This window comes from Melanaphis sacchari, unplaced genomic scaffold (genome assembly GCF_002803265.2).
Source record: "Melanaphis sacchari strain LSU unplaced genomic scaffold, SCAv2.0 Contig92_pilon_pilon, whole genome shotgun sequence".
In the NCBI taxonomy this organism is placed as follows: Eukaryota; Metazoa; Arthropoda; class Insecta; order Hemiptera; family Aphididae; genus Melanaphis; species Melanaphis sacchari.
In genome coordinates this window covers 581,388-603,354 of record NW_020271656.1, presented here as the reverse complement: position 1 = coordinate 603,354, position 21,967 = coordinate 581,388, and the positions used below count along the sequence as shown (strand labels likewise).

General features: G+C 31.3%; 1 protein-coding gene across 1 annotated transcript in view; it reads right to left on the bottom strand.

Annotated features, from left to right (window-relative positions):
- Nucleotides 1-20,718, bottom strand: part of LOC112602941 — a 127,193-nt gene extending 106,475 nt beyond the window's left edge. The window contains 2 exon segments of the mRNA XM_025351312.1: nucleotides 6,682-6,737; nucleotides 20,546-20,718. Of these exon segments, the coding sequence (XP_025207097.1) occupies nucleotides 6,682-6,737; nucleotides 20,546-20,558 (69 nt within the window). The 5' untranslated portion in view covers nucleotides 20,559-20,718.
- Between the last annotated feature and the right edge of the window lie 1,249 nt (nucleotides 20,719-21,967).

Here is a 21,967-nt window from a genome sequence, read left to right as displayed (position 1 = left end):
CAAACATCGGCGTGGTCGCGGACTGCGTAAACACATACACGATATTATAACTGACACACGAAAACAATCCCGTGCAGTGTAATATGTATGCATAATAATAATAATAATAATGGTATAATACCCTTGGGTAGATCGTGTTAGAACAAAAGGGGGAAAATAAAAACTGGAAACACGATATCACGACCAAATAAATACAAGGGGCGGTGCGCGTTGTCAAAGTAATCTTCCTCCTCGCCACGATGGTCTACGCTGTAGGTATGCTGTACGACTATAAAGGTAGGGTATTACACACCGCACTGCATACCGCCGCACTAAAGAGTCTGTCGCGCGTCTATGTGTGTGTGTGTGTGTGTGTGTGTGTGTGTGTGTGTGTGTGTGTATGTAAGAACGTAAAAAATATCGTTCGTAATATATCGATTACCCACTAATAGTCCCGATAATTGTGATAGAAGTATGTGCTTCAAACGGTGTGGTGGTAATTTTTTTTTACTGTAATTAAAACGTCGATCGGTGCACAGATATAGAATGAACGAGACGCACAGCGCTCGAGACGCCGATGCTCATGGCGTTTTACACGAAATCACTTAGCCATCGCCGAAAAGCGTTTGTGTAGTAGGTATATGTAGGTACTTACCCACCTATGGCGTAAGAACAACGCGATATTATTGTATTGTACACGCCGCAGCAAGGTTAAAACAAACAGGCGAGTGTAATTACTATTATAAACGACGCATAACTCGAAATAGTTGTCAATAATAATTATTATTGTAGAAAATAACCACGAAATCTTCTAATGTTGTTTACTCAAATATACCTATTTCTATATGACAATGTTCGCGGTTTTCGACTGATTTCTCGGATATTAAACCCGTCTGCCTAATTTTTATCTAACGATTTTCGTACACGCCAGCAACTGCGGCGCGGTATATAATGTATACCTATACGTGGTATGAAAGAGCCTTCCGTACGTCCCATTAATGAACTGCGTGTTATAGGTGTAGGTATATTACAACGAATATTTTTTTTTTCTCTCTCGATCGATGACTTATGCATACACATAATCTCATTAACGCACAACAATAACGTACTCGATATAATAATAACATAATAACGACGACGGGAATCGAGAGACTTCCGTTGTGCAAAAAATAAAATAAAAAAATCGCCACCCAACCGGTTCTGAACTTTACACCTCCGGCTTTGTGTGGGTTGTTAATTTATTGGCCACTCGTCGAAATGGGAGAATAAAATACACAAACAAAAAAACAGGCGCCCGACAATAGGCAGCAGTCTATATGAGCATAATATGATGTTACATTATATTATTATCGTCATCTCGTGGACAATGGCGCGCAAGAATGCCACCGAATCTTTACATTATAACACTGTGTACTCGTCGTATAATATATAACGCGACCGTGTACGCTGTCGCATGACTAAATCGATCATCAACGTTAACAGCCGCAGACGCCATTGCACCGAGTCGATACACTATTATAATTTAATATTTTCATTATTGAAGACGGATTGAATTTTTCGAACGCACCTATCTGGCTATACCTACATTATTCTCTGTGCACATACGAATCGGATGGCCGGGAGGACGAGGACTTGCCGCGTTGTATAGGACGATATAGGTGTACACTGACCATCGCGGCGGCGATACACACGTACAATGCGCCTCGTCGTTATAATAATACGTATTATAATATCATATTATTATTATTATTATTATTATTATTATTATTATTATTATAATATCATACTCTCTTGGGCACCGCCGCCGCCGTTGTCGCGGGGTATTTGTTTTCGATCGTATAGCATTGTGCGTGAACGACGTGCGCGTGCGCACGACATTATTATCAGGCGTACGTATGGGTGACTGCATTTGGGTACGACGTAATATACCTATTTTCCTATTTTCCTTACGTCAACGTCCGTACAGTAATATAATTACACGACGGTCTCGTACACACACGCCGGACCGTAGGTACGCGCCACTGGGGCATTCAGCTATTGTCTCGCGCTTCAAACAGCACCCCCCGAGGATCATAACTCTGTGTGAGATGGCACTTACCGCATCGTATGATATATCATGTATATCATGTATACATTACCGACGACCATTAACCACGTAAATAACGCACGCTGGGCGCGGATGATAGTATAATAACGGGCGTCGTTACTACAATATAATGTATTTTATGCGCGGCTGTGTTGAACGCTTCGTGATTACGTAGTTGTAGTATACCTACGTATAAGTGCGCTGGGCGAAGGTTCTTTTTTCGTTCTCGGAACCGATTTTTTTTCTGGGAAGAGTAAAACGCATATTATCATAATTTACATGTTTATCATGATCATACGCGCGTATTACAAACAATTCGATCCGACGAGAGTGCCCGGGTAATCGAATTATTTTGAAATCATCATTTACTCACAAATTGCCGAACTTGGGGATCGTAATGATGATTATGCGGCCAAGTCGCAAACTGCCCATCACGCGCTTTAAAATAATATAAATGCGATAGATGGTTGATAATTGTCCGACGACGCGCGGTAACATGTTATTTATTTCCAGTGACCACGGATGCCCCGACGATCGCTTAGTTGTAAAAGTTGTCGTTATACGAATACTTCGTCAAGTCTATGTGTTTTGGAATATTTCATAGTAGTCCGACAGCGTTTTTCAAGGTTTATTTTTGTACCATCCGAAATCGTGAAAAAAAATGTTCGACGTGTAATTTATTTTTATTATCATTCGTTAACTATGTGAGTGCGCTCATAAAATGTGTACCCTTAAATCGAATCAATAAACAACGTGCTGCGTACTTGAAGTTTCGGACTATGATATGATTGATATGAATAATAATATTATATGCTAAACTAAAGCGTCACGTCATTAACCTACGGGTATAAGGTTAGTATACCCTTGGTTTTTTTTTCACTCAAAGACTTCAATATAACGGTTCGTACTAATCAAATCGAGTTCCATTCAATGCACCATTTCGTTTTCAATTATATCTTCCACTGTTTATTCGTAAAGTCACTTCCACTAATTAGTAATTTGTCACTCTGAACGAATTGATATGGCTAATTTTACTACGTATAGACATGTTTAATATAGGTACCCATATGATCCTTGGCGTGACCAGACCTTGTTGTCGGTGGAATGAGGGGGATAGAATTTTTGGTAACACGATTCGTGATAAATTATTACCTACCGTATTTTTAAAGATAATTTATAAAGTTATGATTGCAAGATTGGAAAATATTTTACAACTGATACATTATTTATATTTTGAGAAACAAAATTAGCCAGCAGGAGGGACAGAAGCCCAACTGGCCCTTTTCATGCGTGCGCCTATATGTATGTGTTATAATTTATATCATTGACTGCTCGATGGACGCGATCCGGTGAGTACTCAAAACTCGCGGTTTTCCCGCTATGAGAATATATACCTATTAAATCATATACTATATGTGCGGTGTACCGAACTAAAATCGATTATTGACCGACCACATTCTATTTAGTATTTGATATATTATATGCAGATATAGGCGCTATCGGAAAATCTTGAACTTGGTCATATAACATTATTTTCAGTATACCTACTAATGCTATGCCTGTACAAAAAAAAAAAAACTTATATAATGTATTCCTTGAACTTGACAGCCGAATTTATGTATGTCTCACGTCAGTTATTGTTTTCACGCCGAACTAATCGATTTATTCACGCCTATTGCACACTGTGCCAACTCGCGGTGTCCCGCTTGACAAACGAAGACTGTCCGTAGCTCTATATTATGTTTGGGTTATCTCAAACCATACGAACACATAAGTTTAATTTATACGCACATAGCACACGTGTGTGGTGTTTGCATGTGTTCTAATCTTGAAATCCGGTGTAAAACGTCCATATATGCGTTTCCGTCGACGCGGCGATTTTAATGCGATCACGATTAATATAATCGTCCGAGAGCACTTTAGAGAACTGAAATCACGACTTAAGGGTGAATGACTGCTCGTGCCCTGTGTTCGAATCGGTACTAAGTTCGATATTGTGTATAATGCGTATATAAAATATATATATACGCATATTATTTATATGTACCCGTACTATACATATACCTATATAAAAATAATAATGAAAAGAATAATATTATGTGGTATGCGCTGCAACAATCGCAGCGACAACATCTAGTTACAATTAGTTTCAAAAGACCATCGATGGTCAACTGTATAAGAGTCGTGAGTTTAAAAATAAATAAATAAAATACACCTTTTATGTACAACAAAATATTGTAGACATAATGCGTAGCGTAACGCGGTAGTAATAGAATAACAAAAGTCGAATACAACACAATATAATTCAATAGTGTGTGCATAGTATATTTCCTAGTTAAATTTTAATGATTGACCGAAACCGAAAAATTAAATCATCAAATAATACACAGTATGTACTAAACAGAATCGATAAAAAGATTAAATCGCGCTGATAAAAAAAAAAATAGTTATATATATTGTACTATTAAATTTTGCAAACGGACTGTTGGAACGTTAATATTCTATGGAATTCGCAGCAGAGTATTGAAAAACCATATACATGAGCTTAGATAATATTATGTTCACAAAACTAGTTTTCTTCATACAATATATATAGGTACCTACCTTTACTATAGTAATCTCGACTCGAGCCGAGTGCGAGACGAAGGAAACCAGTTATTCCTTTCGCTTGTCTGGCGATATATTCTATACGAAGTCTATATATTTATATACACAATAATAGTCAGTGCAGTCTATATAAAATATACATACCGCGGCAATATATCATCCAAGAAATTATGGAAAAATTAATTTTTATCATTATATCGATTCAATACACAGATAATACTATATGTATTCCGGTTATTCTATCATATTTTTATGGTATAGACCACCGATAACGTGAGATGAATACAGTATTTTATCTATTAATATGAGACAAAATGTGGTGTATACAAATAAATAAATATTATATTACGTGTCAAAGTTGTACTATAATTGATAAAAAAAATAAATAACTATTCATAGATCTTACGGTACCAAAAACAAACGATATTTTTTCAGACAATTACATTAAGCAACGACATAACAATATTGCAGAGAAATTAAATCTAATGCAAATATATCCAATAATTTTAAAAAAACCTGAAATTTACAGTAAAACAAACCTCAGCTCCAAAGAATACTCAAATTCACCGAACGCTTCTACGTCATACGTCATGATTAAGTGTTAACCCTAGTCCATAACGTATATCAATATAATGTTATAACAAGTATTGGCGGCAATAAAAGAACCGAAAAAATGAATCATACGAATTATGCAAATCTCAAATATAAATTATTAATGTTTAGGCGTTTTGTGGATCTACCCACGATTTACAGGTCAGTGAACAACAAATAGGTTTGTCTTTCATAAATTACTATATCATAAATAATTTACATTTATATGAAAAAAAAGAGTTTTATATTTGTTAAACATATTTTAAACATATACCTACACTTAAATATTTGTGAAAATTATGTATGAAAATAACTGCTAGAAGCATATATACGTAGGTAATATTATATTATAAATAATGTATCTACTTTGTTATGATAATAATGAAAACCTGTGTATTTGTGTTCAATTATAACATCAAACTTTTATAATGAAATAAAATACTATTGTTTAGCCGTCTCCCTTTTCGCTTGAAGGATAAAATAAATTATAAAATTATGAAAACATAGTGCAAAATGTATGCACAACCTTCCAGTCTATGTATCTCAAGAACGCTTTTATTAAAATACACATTGTTTAACCTAACGACGAACGTCGAAAAACAGGTGATTAACATCGACCTTCGGTCAAAATTAAAAATCTTTATTATCAAACTTGCTTTTCGTGACTTTTCATCAGTAAAATTTCCATTAAAATTATTATTAATTTAAAAAAAAAAAAACATACACAATATCGCTACCAAAATATGCTTCCGTAATTACTTTTTAAATGGAATCTTGGTGACATTATAATGAGATTTATCACATTCATCTGTTGACTTACGAGACAATTTAAAATTTAAAATAACAAATAGATCGGTGTGTATAGAAAAATCAACATGGTCAAGTGGTTAAAAAAGTCAAGGTGTATAGTGATCACTTGTTTGTGCAGACATGCAGACATTAAGTAAGATTTTGTACATTGGTGAATCATTTCTTTTTTAATACTCAAACCGGTTTCAATCACTATTTCATGCTAGCATAATAGTAATTTCAATACTTTCCCCTTGATTTCGATATTATGATGATTGGACATTAGATCGAATATGAAAGTCGAGTATAAAGTTAGGTTTGTATAACTATTAGTTATACTATAAATTAAAAGTGTAGAATGGCGATATTATGAAAATTTCAAATTAAATTCATTGTTTTCAGTTTTTAAATTATACTAATATAATGACCTATGGGTATGTATAGTTACAATATATATTATCTAAGTGTTATCTTTTACAGATCGACTTTCAATGATTTGTAATTTGAAACAATTTGGTAACTCGGTATATAATTTAAAATGAAACGATATATTTATTTTTGGTCAATGATGATATAATTCAGAAGAATCCAGAAGAATATTGGTTATATGATATTGGGTTGTTACTTACCAAACTGATGAGTTGCCATAGCCATAACACTGCAGGCAGGATGCATTTCATTTTCACTGTAACAAAACAAAACAAAACAAATAAGACTTTATTATTGACGTCTCAATATAATAATAGTTTCACTAGTTATTTAATACTAATCAAACACGATAATCAATGATAAAAATATAACATCAGTAGGTAGTTCATTATGATCATTAATCGTTTAACAGCTTATCCAGTTACCAATCACACATTTTAATCAGCACATTGCAATCGTTTAACGGTTTAAATATTATACAAAACGTATGTGTCGTGACAAGTCATTTTGATAATTACTATACTTTCCAATTTAAAATTTTTAATATAACTTCAATGAAAAACCACTTCGTGATTAACGTTTATTGGTAGCGCGTATTGTACCTACATATTAAATTATACTTTTTTTTTAGATCTGGGCCAATTTGTGAGAAGGGGAGGGTAGGAACAACTGTCATGCCAAATATGAAACACGCCTTCGTATAACCCACGAAATCTTTCACTACATACACCCATATATCATAGTGTTATTTTTTTTTACTTTCTATTGGCTAGGGAGATACTTTTGAAAACAATTGTCCGTTTGTTATAACTGTTCTTAAATGCATGTATACATACACATAATATTATTTACACATAATAAACACTATCTAGTACACATTTGAATAATACTTATGTGTAACTAAATATAGGTACTACGTAAGCGCATACGAATGTAGCTCTATAAGTCTCTAGAAGAAATTAAAATGAATAATAGACCTTTACAATATTATTGCATTATCGTCATCAATATCATATAAGTATAAATCAACATTGAATTACCTATATAAAATAAATAGGTTGTAGACAATATTTGTTTCAAAAACAATATTGTGAACGTAAATTTTAAATTTTTATCATTGTATCTATAATCTGCAGTTGTGTATGCATAAATCTTTAAAAATACAAAAAATAAAATTATATGAATAAATTAAAAAATGTAATGAGTATTCTATTTATAATACTGAGAAGGGGCGGAAGTAATACTAATCGTTCAAAAATAAAATAATAATATATTATAGTATAGGCAGTAGGCAATAAAATAAACGTGAGCTTGTATAATAACACTACTCATAAATAGAAACATTTTAAATTCAAATATTGTAAAATATACCGTAAAGTTAGATGTACGTAATTACGCATGGATTTTGCATTACATTACATTTTTCACAGAGAGGCAGAACGGAATTTTCCCACATTTGTATGTTTAAGTGCATACCGCCTATACTATACATCATAATGATAGTGTCTAAGAGTCATATAAAACGTGTGTAGTTTTTAGCCATGTGTGCAATATAATATATTATGTATGGATATAATTTTATAATGAATTATTTTTATTTTTTATTTTTAAATAAAAAAAAATTGAGGAGATTAAGTCTAGTAGTCGACTGCAGAGCGAAGTCCACTAAAATAAACTATGCGTAACAGGAATATATAGATACCTACATTATTTCATGGAGCTGTTAAGTGATCAGGATTGAGTAGTTAATTTTTTTATTGCCGTATAACTTTAACAACTATTTTTGCGATCTTTTCATCCCTGTTTCTGTATGAATGCACCTACTTCTTGTAGTTATATGTATTATAATAATATTATAAAGGTATCAACCACCTGCGTAGGGGAGCCGAGACCGGCAGCGTTTGCTCGGTGGTCTCCAACCTTATCGTACAGATCACATCCGGCTAGGCGTATTTACATATTGACGGAGCACAGAAAATACTTTATTGTATTTACTTGTTTGTGTCGCAGACGATTTTCCGCCAGTGGTGTATATAAATAATAATATATACATAAGTACGTATCGTGTAGTGCTCGGTAACCGCGTGTTTATATAAAAACTAGTAGGCGGATGTCTCTCGTGCGGTTTCAACAATGTCAAAGACCTGCATTTGGATTCACTTCATCAGGTATACAGTCACTGCAGGCTATATACTATCTAGTATACGATAAATACCAGCTATAAATATATATATATATATGAGTGAGTGGAGTCGTACTCGGTGGCGTAGAGTGCACTACTGTTGATGACTGCTGACATTGGTGTCCTTGAATATTTCTGGTCGTCAAATCAACCGAATATATATATATATAAATGTACATAAATATTTTTTATCCACGTAATTAGGTACCTAGTACCTACTATTACGACAATCAGGTGACAGTTTTTTCCTCTATTGTTTGAGAAATTTTAAAGAAATGTAGGAAAAAACCTAGAATTTGTTTGTCGGTAGGAAATCATCGCTTGTTAAATTTTAAACCAATTGCGGTCACTGTATAAATCCGATTATCATAACGTCGCTGTATAATATATTATTCGAAGAAAGTCGATTGAAAATACCGTATCTTTAATTCAGTGATGAGTTAACGTAGGCTCTGCAGCTATAGCGGTTTGCATTACTTTGGATAAAACACCGTTGCGCGGTTGAGATGGTTAGTTTCAAATAATTGTAAACGAAAAACCAAAAAAAAATAATTCTTCATTTTTTTTTCACGACTTTTGTTGTACAAGATTACTGCAGTGCACAGCAGCCGATAACAAAAACCGTTTATGGAACATGTTGTTTTTGTCAGTCGATAAGAACCTGCAGGATAACTTCTATTATACGCGTGTTTTCCTGCTGCTATACATAGCCGAGTCCTCACGGCGTATTATGTGTACGAGACCACCGCTACTATATCACAGCAATCACACATGACGGGCTAAGTCAAGGTATTTCGAGATTTATCGTCGAACACTTATGGAGACGGAGGTGGCAGTGCTGCGCGCACTGCATGAGGTGGCATGGAACTACCGCCACGAGGTTGACAATCGGTATGTGCACAAAGGTCAAAGAGGCCGAGAAACGCGAGGGCAGGTGCAAGCGGTCCAAATGAAAAATGAGTGCCTTGCATACGTATACGCTTATAGCTGTATATACCGTTCCGATAAATTGTACATAAATGTATATTACGGAGTGTTCTACTTAAAAGGTAACATAAAATAATTCTTACTGAGCAAGGCCTCGGGTTTCAATCGGGTTTTTTTGGTGAAAGTGTAAGGGAAACCTAAATAACGCGTTTTGGGAAAGTTTGAAACTTGCATCCCTCTCAATACGCGCTCGCATAATACAATTTACATTTTGTGAAATAAATTTTGTACATCAAAATGTGACATAAATCATATGGTATAAATTAAAATTTTTTAATCTTTAAAATTATTGTGCGTAACCTGTTTTTATTATATTTTTCACATCCTTTACAAAATCCCTTTGATGGTTTCAGAAAATTATTCTCGTTCAAATAAAGTAATCTAAGTCTTATGGGTACACGTAATCTATCGTATCTAACTCGTGTAATTCGCTAATAATTATAGCATGTACCCGGTAATACGTACGATATAAACGATACAGTGTACACTCGTATAATCATATTAGGTATATTATACTGTGCTATGGTTTTTTACTGATCTTGCCGGACAGCCCTCATTACGTAGATGCATAAGTCGTCCGTGTACTATTCTTGCTACTATGATTGTTTGAACGAAAAATTGTGGTTTTCCGCAAGGTCGAGAATCCGGCCAGTCGTGAAGCGCGAAAATGAGGTCCACCGTAAACAGACGCATAATGTCTCATCGCGGGTTAACGATGCGACACGTAAGTATATATATTATACGTGTACATTCAATCAACGATATAACGTAATATTATCAACCAAGTATTGACGGGAGGGGAGAGGGGAATACACTATGTCATTACTGCTATATTATAGTATTATATAAATAAAAATAGCTTCTCGGAGAGACGTATACCTACGTATTTTATAAAACGAAATGCGTCGATCTGTCTTCAACGACGATTGACGCTTTTGCTGTATGCGTGCGGTATAATTATTAGACGATATCTAATAATATAATATATTAAAATGCAAATTAACATAATACCTAGAAAGTACCTACGTACGATTATAATGTACACCTGCACGCAAATATGATACATGAATATATATTATTATTATAGATTATATTTTTTGCACTATCCGACCCACCGATACATGCTAATATGCAATGATTGTACGTCCTATCGTGCCGTGTATTGGGTTGGAAAGTTTCTTTAGAAGTGTGCGGCGGGCGCGGTCTCCGGGCGCAAGGCCGCGGCGAACCAGTTGCCGCGCGCGTTGAGTGGCCGACTAATGCATTTTAAAATTTCCGTTTCGGTAAATTCTGGGCGTTTCAAATTCCAAGTAATTGTTTACCCATCATGTCCGTATTACGTTTATTGCGTCACGTAAATTTTCACGCGCAGATCGACTCGTCGATACGACTACTGAAAACCCCAATGGATCGCGCGTATGATCATGATGGCGCCGATTTTAAGACTAATTTACACGTTAATTGAATATAATTTTTTCTTTCACACTTGATACCCACTACGTCTTGTGTGCAAATTTTTCACCGAGCCTCGTATTATCTTACACGAGTCTTGAATGTTCAAGGACTGGAATATAATAATAGTTGTAATCCGGATGAAAATGATTATGCATTAATTATCGTTGCTGCACTTGTATTTACTATACGTATAAATTATAATATTAGTTACCTACATACAATATATTATGCCATAGGCGTAGGAATCAAACAATTATCCTGATTCGATCGCGATATTGTCATAAAAACTACACGCGTGTCTTACGTCCATGACGTACCTGTTGTACCTGAAACCGACACAACCGTAATGTTTTTGATTTTTATAAAACGTATACGTATAATGCCCATGTTGATATATTACAGCTGATTTGAGGCGTCACACAATAAACGTTAATAATTTTGTCAATTTAAGTCTAATAGGTATTTTGTGAGAAAAATTGTTTGTCCAATGTCAAATGACTCTACGGTAATTGACTTTTAACAAACAATGTGATTGCATCATGTTGCACATTAAATTAGTAACTACATAGTTTTAAGGATAACGGGTTTAAAAAAAAAAAATTTAAAGATTTTTTTAGTTGGAAATTAAATTCCAGTTTTTAAGTATCTGTGATTAAATATTTGTATACATAACAATGTCTATGTAATAAGAAAAAAAAATATATAATTTGTTTTTTATATATTAGGCTAACGTTTGAATGTAAATTCTTTGAATGCATTTTAAGGTATTACAATAAAAGTTATTTGATAAACATTAATATTATATAATTTAAATATAAACAATAAAATTGAATTATTTTCTTATTGATCTGAAGGTACTTTAAACTAAAAATTAATTAATTTTAATTTTTGAATTTTAATATATAACTTTCACAGTCCCTGATTGGTATTAAACAGTTTTTCTTTAAAAAAAAAAAATCTTAAAAATTTAAAAGTATTTTGAAGTTGACAAATTTTAATTTATGTTGTTCGACCACATACTTGTTCACGGATTTCCGACTTCCATTTTCGGCAAGCTCTTAGGTAAAAAGAAAACAACAAAATTGGCAAAGCCAAATATGGTATACCACCATAAGTCATCAGGAGAGAGTTGAATTCTCCTTTCAGTCATAATGTTTGTATATAACATCATTAAGTTTTCGCTGCACCTAATATTTTATAAAATTGTATTAACCCGTCTGGGAGACCCTTGTTACTTATGATTTCATCTCAAGGTGATCTTCTTTACAATAACCAATATGTATCATGTTACTGGTCATAAAAAAACCACCTACTAATCGTTCAGTTAAAAATTAAATTAAATGTTTATCCCTTTTCATTTTTTTAAACTCTACGCGTATATGATAATTTGTTTTTGAGTGTATACCAAGTATGGAAACAGTTCAAAAAAAAAAAATTTAGCAACTAGGTAACATCTGCCAAGTGCTAATAGACCAATATAATATTATGTTTAGAACAAATACTATTCGCACATCCATAATTTTTTCGATAATTTTCTAACGGTTATGTAACAGATCACTGGATCGTGTAAATGGACATTTCGTGCATCACTGATCTCGGACAGAGCGAAAGTGAATTATTATCGTGTTAGTCTTATTTTAATTTGTACAGCAATATAGTAACAAGTAGGTATATATCGTTACAATCAAACAAACGTGCATGATATCGGTATGCATTTTCGATAAGCTCCTAGTTATTTCGAAAACATAACATAAATATATTTTTTTACCTCGAGACAATACGTATAGAATAAAATAAAAAATAATAATAAATTATCACCATAGCGATTGAAATATTAGTACCTGAATAGAATATTTTCAAAAATATATTGTAATCCGTTCAGCCGCTAAACCATATTGATCAATAATAATATTATTTAATGTACAAATAGCGTGTGTATATATATAATAAGTTCAGATCTAGTTAGCGTTAAGGAAAAAAGTGGTTGACCAGATCAAAAAAGGTCGCCACGACTTGTTTAGAAAAATATTTCACTTTCAAATCTGCCCTCCTACACACTAGTTTATTTATTTTCGTTGTCGTTGTAGTCTTTGAACGTTCAATATACACGCGCGCGTTCCTTGTTACGGAAAGAAAGTAAAACAGAGCATTGTGACGAACAATATTATCTGAGATTTATACACTGGCCTTCACCCAATGGAATTCAAATGGCATAACGTAATTCTTTCATTTGCAATACAAAAAAGAAAAAAACGAATTAATCTAAATTCGTCATTTTGTTAATACAGATTGGTCGAAAGCCTAAACGAATTGATATAGGAAACAATACAGACTTCGAAGGTTGTTGACTATTTATATTCCATATGTCATTCGATTACTCGATGTACTTACGTACATTACATCTTCGCCGAGGTCGTTTGTCATGTTTGCATAAAATTACATTTATGTTACACGTGGTTAAATGGCGCGGGCGCGCGTTTCAGGTGAGACGCAAATAATATATGAACAAAAATAACGAGTGATTTAACAAGACAATCTTACATGTCGAAAAGATATCTCCCAGACGAGAAAGGTCCCAGGTGGATTATCGCAATTAAAATTCACTATGCGAGCGCCACCTGCAAAAGCGATTATAGTGCGCTAGCTATTATTTATACAGCTGCTTCGTGTTAATATGGTATTCCCGAAAGGAAATGATATTTTTGTAATGTACATAAAAAATATCGAAAACTATCGTAGTATGTAAGTTTTAAGGTATTACGTAAAAGAAAAAAATAGATATAAAAATATAAACACAAAACGGAGAAGTACGTGCTGTTAGCTATCTTCGTGTTATTAATATTGTTATTATTATTCAATCTTGCAGACAGCCAGCGTGTTACAATATATAATATAAACGCCATATAAACTTGTACTTTCCTTGTACGGAATCGTTGTGAAACAGTGTATACTATTGCAGAACATACGGTCCGACCGCAGTTTGACGGAACGGCCAAAACAATATTAATCTAACCCCCCCACCATTGCTGCTCACCCACCCGGTTTGCGGTGCAAACGATTTCGCCCTAAATCACGCCGTGCGAACGGGGGCGAGCCGACACGTAAATAAAACATATCAAAAGTAAAGGAAATAAATGAGTATAAAAAATAATATTATATTTATAACACATATATGTCTTGTATGTATAGGTAACACCAACACTAAACGCTGACCGCATTGCCACTATACAATATAATATATGTAATACACATTATTGTAATGGTCAATAATTATGGCGGTTGAATAATACACCATTGCTAAATTACATGAGGGACCCTCATCAACGGTGTTCGATTAAAAAATATTCCTTTTGAAATGTTTATAGTTAAACATAAGTAGTTAACCTATGCATAGTATATTATTATAAACGATTATTTGAATTAAATTTATACATTATATTTTGTTTAACGTATAGGTAGTAGGTACCTATATTATGGGTGTCGCGTCGAACAATTGAAAAACTTCGAACCGGCCGATTACTTAAGTGTAACAAAACAAATAACAGACAAAGGTAAATAATATGATATCAATTCGCTCATAATAATATAATAACGAGCATTTTGTGCTCTTATTTATATGTTCACTTCAAGGGCGCAATTGCGTAATATTGTTTAACGCAAGTTTTGATGCGTAATTTTATTCTTTTTAAATATAACGCAATCAAAGAAATCAGAAAAACCTTTAAAAATAATCATATAAATAGATATACTCGAAAGCTTATTAAATCGGAAATTATGTGTCACAACAATAATGATCGTCTTGGTAAAAAAAAAAAAAAAAAATTAATAAATTAAAACCATTGAATAAAACTCTCTCGAATGTATGACCGTATATGATGGGACGACTGATGCCCAACCCTTAAATTTGGACGCGAACAATTGATATTAATATTCAATGGGTTATATATGTAAGCATAAACAATAAAATATATATTATGTGTATATAATAATATAATATTATGATGCGATCGTTTTGATACAACTGAATTCTAAGAGAGATACAATTTTTAATTATCTCGACAAATAAAAGTAATAATGACGAAGGTCTTCTATGGCCGTGATAACTCTCTACAACCCCTGCAACAGATATCGTTGATTACAAAATCTAATGAGAATACTTTCTATAGAAGTAAGCGTATAAAGAAAATATCATTAGCAGGTACCTCCGACATAATATAAGCATCTAATATTATTACGAATTACGATATAAAATTCAGAGACGTGTATCTTATGAAAATGAAACTTAAATTGTGTGGGTACTATAAACATATCATAAAGTGTTAAAAATATTCTACAATTCTTAACAAAACGTGTCATCTTTCTAGTATCATACCTGCCATAGAACCGTGCATAGAATTTAACACACTAAAATAATATTTTATTTTTATTACTTTGAAAAGAATTATGTCCAGTTAAAGTGTGTTTTACATTACCATATTATGTGCATATATGAAAAATATTTTATTTCTTCTGGTTTTACATGTTATTATTCATAACACTCAACGTAAAAATTTGATGAGTTTAAATTCAATACAACTTAATTTTAACCAGCTTTTTTATTATTATTATTATTATTATTATTGTTAACCAGGACTCTAACTTTTGATTATAATTGTATTTTTAATGAGTCAAAACTTAAACCATAGAATCAAAAAACCATCATGAAGTATCAGAAACCGCTGTACGAGATTAAATAGTAGCAAAATATATAGCTGCAAATACCTATTTTGGATATATTTTAACATTTTTTGAAATTCGCCGATTTGCCAGTGGTGGCGGCAAAGCGGGGACGGACGTGTCTAAGTATAATCAACCGCCGCGGTGGCTCAGCGACGTTGTCTGCAACACGTGCGCGTGTATAATAATAATGTTAATATAATATATTAATATATAATAATAATATGTGTAACGCGGCGCCGTGACTATGCAAAAATCAAATCAACCGATTGACACCAGACGGCCCCAGGTGGTAGGAGAAGGGCAAAACTATAACGTATCCCCTTTGACCCTCCCTCCCATCCTCATCACCACGAATATAAGCGAAGAATTTTTTTCAACATAATAATATGATAATATTATATACAGGTAGGTTGTTAAAGGTATAATACGCTTACAAGCCGCACGTCCTTGGCGTGCGACGTAATTTTATAACATTATTATTCGGTCGAAATATTATTACTATTTTTTTTCTCCTACAATCGTCAAAGTTCGCACCACCGTGAAATGAGATTTTTATTTTCATCTTCATGTTCTTAGTTTTTCAATTTTTATTACCCGGTAGGTAAGTTATACGCGCCTATAATACAATATTTCTCTCGGTCGTCGCCCAAGTCTTCCGCACGAAGCGAATGCACGTTATAGGCGTGTTATATACGATGGTATATACAACTGGAGGATAGCACGTTACAATAACTTTATGACGGTTTCTGAGCGCTCGTTGGACAATAATGAATAATGATGATAATCATAATTCATAATAGTAATAATAACGATAATAATAATAATAATAATAATAATATGTAATATTATGTAATGGGCCGAGAATTGTAAATAAATTATTTTGAATACCTATGGATTTGCGGGAAAGTTATTTAAATTAAAAATAAAATCGAGAATATTACAGACAATAATAGACAGTATGATACAGACAATTCGATAAAAAAACAACTTAATTCCATGAACATGTCACGTGTGATTTATAGTAATATTATTGTTTAGTTAAAGAGAAGGATATAGAGCTGCTATGAGACACATAAAAGGCATTTATCTCCAACCCAGTTGTTTTTCAATTTAATTATAACAGATGATTTTCTAATAAACAGTAAACATTGACAATAATTATTTGAAAGGTCTTTAATTAGTTATATTAAACATAACTTTCTTAACCATTTTATCTGTTTAACAATTTGTTAAATTAATAATTTTAATGAATGGATACAATATTTATTTAATCCTTATAATAATTAATTCTACATGGATAATAAAAAGTTATAATTTCTCAAAATATATTTTAAGTGTTTATACCTAAAATAAAAATATATTGTAATTAAAATTATTAGATAATATTCAAAACGTAATTTTTCGTTATAATCTTTCTTGAAATTAATAAATTAAAAAAAATAATAATATTATTTCATAACTTATAATTAGACATTGTATTTAAATATACACTTAATTTACCATGTATTTCGCATATACATATTAGTAATTTATTTTAAACAAGTATTTTAATATTTTTTAATACATTTTTTACAATCTTAATATAAATATTAATTATTTAATAAAGTCTGAAATGTTTCTTTAATTTTAAGTTTCTATAATAAAATATTGTCTATGTTTGTTAATTATCAATCATAAGCGTGTGTATCGTTTTCACAAAAAAATTTTTTTATTAGGTACATATTTTATTTTAGGAATTTTACCTATAATAGTTATTTCAAAATTCAAATAACACTAAACATGTACAAATTATTATTATTGATATCTATTACCCACGTACATGATCACCGTTATTTTTATTTTTAAAAGACGAAAAAAATTTAGTTTTTGTATCTAAATAATTGATCATTTTTACTAGTGTAATAGTGTGTTCATATATTGAATTAAATTAGAATATTGCAGAACGCATAAAAAAATATGTTTTTTGTATATTTTCAATTTAATAAATACATTATAGCATTATAGCATTTTCAAAATTGGTCTACACTTTTTAATTTTATATTTAGAATTGTCATATTAAGTATGTATAAATACAATTTAATATTTCTATTATAGTATTTAAAATAATAAAATAAACTCTGAAAAATTATAATTTTGTTTAGACAAAAATAGTATATTTATTATTTAATATTGTTTTCTATAACCAGCAGGTATCAGTTTATAAAAAAAATTAATTCATCTAATTTAGAAATCGTATTATTTGTTGTTCTTATTATAAAATTTATTTATTTACCCTCCATATTATATTGTTAGACAAATTTGGCCAGGTTTAAATCATATATCATTTTTTTAATCTGATTTTATTTGTGACAAAATGTAATTTATAAATGGGCGTAAATAAAAACCTCAATTGAATCACCCCCCAGAGTGATATAACAATATCGAGCCTGAAAAGACCCTTGGTCAACCTTCATACCTCGTTTCCTGCGCAATGATTTTGCAAAAATTTATTGTACCCCAAAACGGTCATCATGAAAGGATGTGATCGAAATAATTGAAAAAATAATAAAATGTCGTTCATTTTAATTATTATAATCAATAAATACTACTGCATGCATTCAAAAAATACAGGGGCATTGCACAGCTATATGAACCCTAAATGTATACAGCCAATGAAGCGTACATTTAAAACAATTTCCGGAATTATTACTATTATTATTATTGTTTAAGAGCTTATAATTTATAGATTTCTCGCGTTTATAGTTTATACATCCAGTAGCGCATCATCATACAATTATTTGTCCGATTACGTTTTTAATATTATGTTTCATCGAAACATAAGTGTTGTCAATGTTACATTGTTACTAAAAAAAAAAATGTGTTCTAAAATGGAATCGCCTGTTTTGTGGTTAATCTAGGACCTCCTGGTTAACACCTGTCGTATACAGTTTATGTGTACCTTCCTATACGTCTGAAACGAGTTGATAATACAATATAATTTCATAATAAGCACTAAAAATAAAAATGTTAGATTTTTGTAAAAAATAAATATAATTTCTTAAAGCTGATATTTACGATTATTATTATAACTAGAAAATCGTGTACAAGTAGTAATTTGTTTAAAACAAATTCCATTCATTAATAATTAATCATAGCAATGGTTTTTATAATAAAGTTAAATATCAAAGTATTTTCAATACATATTTATTGTCATAGATTATATTAAATTAAGTAATATGAATTATATGAAATTGAATTAACCGAAAAAAATAATTATTTCATAATTTTTTATGTAATTTAAAAAATTTACTATAAAAACGGGTTATTTTTTACTGTAACAAGTTGTAACTATAAATTTTAAATAATACTACGGTGCAATATGTTTATACTTAAAATATAGTATATTTATTTTTCGATTAAAATTAAAATCAAGATAATTAACAAAAACAAATAACAAATGTTATATTACATGTGTTAATATATTAAATATATATATACATATACATATATGGTAAATTTGGGGCAGAAACCTACATGGTTTTCCTGTATTCCACAGCTAACATAGTAGTACATAAGTCTTTGGCTAATTTTCTCGTATATACGAAGGCTTTACCGTGCATAAATTATTTAATTGTTTTCAAACATTTAACACAACCCGTACAACTGTTGCTTATATAGTCACGTTTACTTCAAACACAGGGGGCTGCACAACGTGTAGCAAACCGTGACGAAAGTGTTTTACTCTTGACTAGCATGTTTGAAAGAAAAGTTTTCCCCCCAAAAATAAAAACATGTTCGTACAGCACGAGTTATCAGTTGGAAATAAACCAAAGATTTGAAAATAGTATAAGACTATATACAAATGAAAATTAAGACTTAACATGTACAATTACTAATTTTAATGACAATACCGAATGTGTAGGCAAACTTGTCAACTTAATTTATGTAGATGCGGTGTATAATATATCACTTTCGAACCGTGTTTGGATTAGTTTACGTTTTAGAAAGTCATTGGGACAACACTAATAAAAACTTACACTTTTCTGTTCACAATTATTCATCACGATTGCATTTAAAAAAAAAAACACATTATTTAAAGATGATATTTTCACTTTTTTTATTTTATATAAAATAATCGAATTTTAGTGCATTAAACATTAAGTTTTAAAATGTTTAAAAATATTTTTAAAATGTATGTTGTTTGCACAAGTTATAGGTTTGTATTAGTAGACGCAATTGCAGACAAAATAGGAAGCCACCTGTCAGAGCGTTAAATTTTGAACAGAGTCATGTATACCTTCATTTTTAATAGTAAAAATATGATTTAATAAAAGCAATGAATTTTATGCATTTTTATACTAAATATGAACTATGAAGTCCATGTTTAATTTTGTTCAAATTCTATTTTTATTTACTGTTGATTAAATTCAAAATATTATTGAAACATACATAACTTGTAAAATATATTATAAATAAAAGTGTTTGGATACTTTTTTTAAGAATATGTTTCTCGAAAATAAAATTTAGGCTTTTACTGTGTATGGTTATAATGATAAGAATATCTAAAAACCAATAATGCATTATATGTGCTATTTTTGCGTTTCTAATAACAATTAGACAATCATAAACAATGATATATAAAAAAATTAATGTCCTATAAAATTTACTAATGGATGACAGAAAAATCTAACTACAACTAATTAATTTTTTTAAATTTATTTTTATAGAGAGAAGGTACTTACCGTATTTTGGCATGTTCTGTCACGTGGGTTCGATGTACATGATAGTGTATCACACAATGCGAATATACGCAAACACAAAATACAAATAACCGTTATATTATTACAATAATATAACGTATCACTTTTACTCGATACACTAAACAATACGGTTTTAGAAAAAAAAAAAATTAGTGAAAAATTTTAAGCAATTTAAAAACTACGATTATTATTTATTAAATATTTTTTTTTCTTTAAATTTTGTTAGTGTAAGTATTATTTAAAAAATTATTATTAAAAAAAAAAAAAAAAAAACTAACAAACTAACGAACTAACGCGCAGAGCGTGATAAATATTAAGAGAATAAAACCCGATGTCCACTACCGCCGGTAATGTGGAACTCGCGGGTTGTCGTGCAAGACTGAAAAGAATCCGCCGGTAGACGGACAGACAAGAGGTGGCCGCTATACCACCTTCGCGTGTTGATGCCCTCCGCCTGTTGCTGGTGCGGTGACGTCACGTGTCCGCCGGACGCAACCACTGTAACCGAACGAACAGATGGGCTTTTCGAAGCCGTACGGAACGCGCGCGCGTTTTTTCCCCTTTTTCTATCTTTTTGTTTTTCCACGATTGTTCACTGTTTTTGTCATTTATTTTTTTTTTTTTTGCAGACGTTGTAAAACTACGCTTTGCCACACGACGAATGATGAGATCATATTTGATCGTAATGAATATAATAATAATAGCATTTACCGGTATAGCTGTGTAGATTTGACATCAGCAATGTGACGTATAACGATTAATTTAATAACAAAAAAAGGCAAAATTCCAATATCATATTAAAAAGTTTTTGTTTCTAATTCAGCGCAACACGCGTTTAATGGTTGTTATACGTAAATAACTGTTAATTATTTATTACCATTATTATTTTGATTAATAATCCAAGTCAAGAACACATACACGACGTACCTATGTCATTTTTTTCAATATTTTAAAATTAGACAAGTTTATCCAATATTACACTTTACGATAAAATAAAATACTTACAGTAAATATAAAAAACAAGTCTGCTTAATTTGATAAAATATTATTTAAAAAACTGTTATGAATTAATATAAACAGTTAATATATTCCTATAATTTTAGGAAAGATTAATTGAAAACAACTCATGACTACGAGTCTGTCGACCAGAAGTTAAAACTAATACGTTAACGCCGATTGTAAACAGATCGCTAATCATTATGATATACCTATACATTCTGCATTATAAAATACAAACAACATACTTAAATGATGATAGGATAATGGTAGAATCAGAGGTGTCATTTCGGTTACTTTCCGGATGTTCGAACTTTTAGACAGGCTAATTTTAACGTTTCATCCGGCCGTATAATGTATAAAATCATAGAACAAAAATATTCTCTCTTTTCCATTTATAATTCTAAT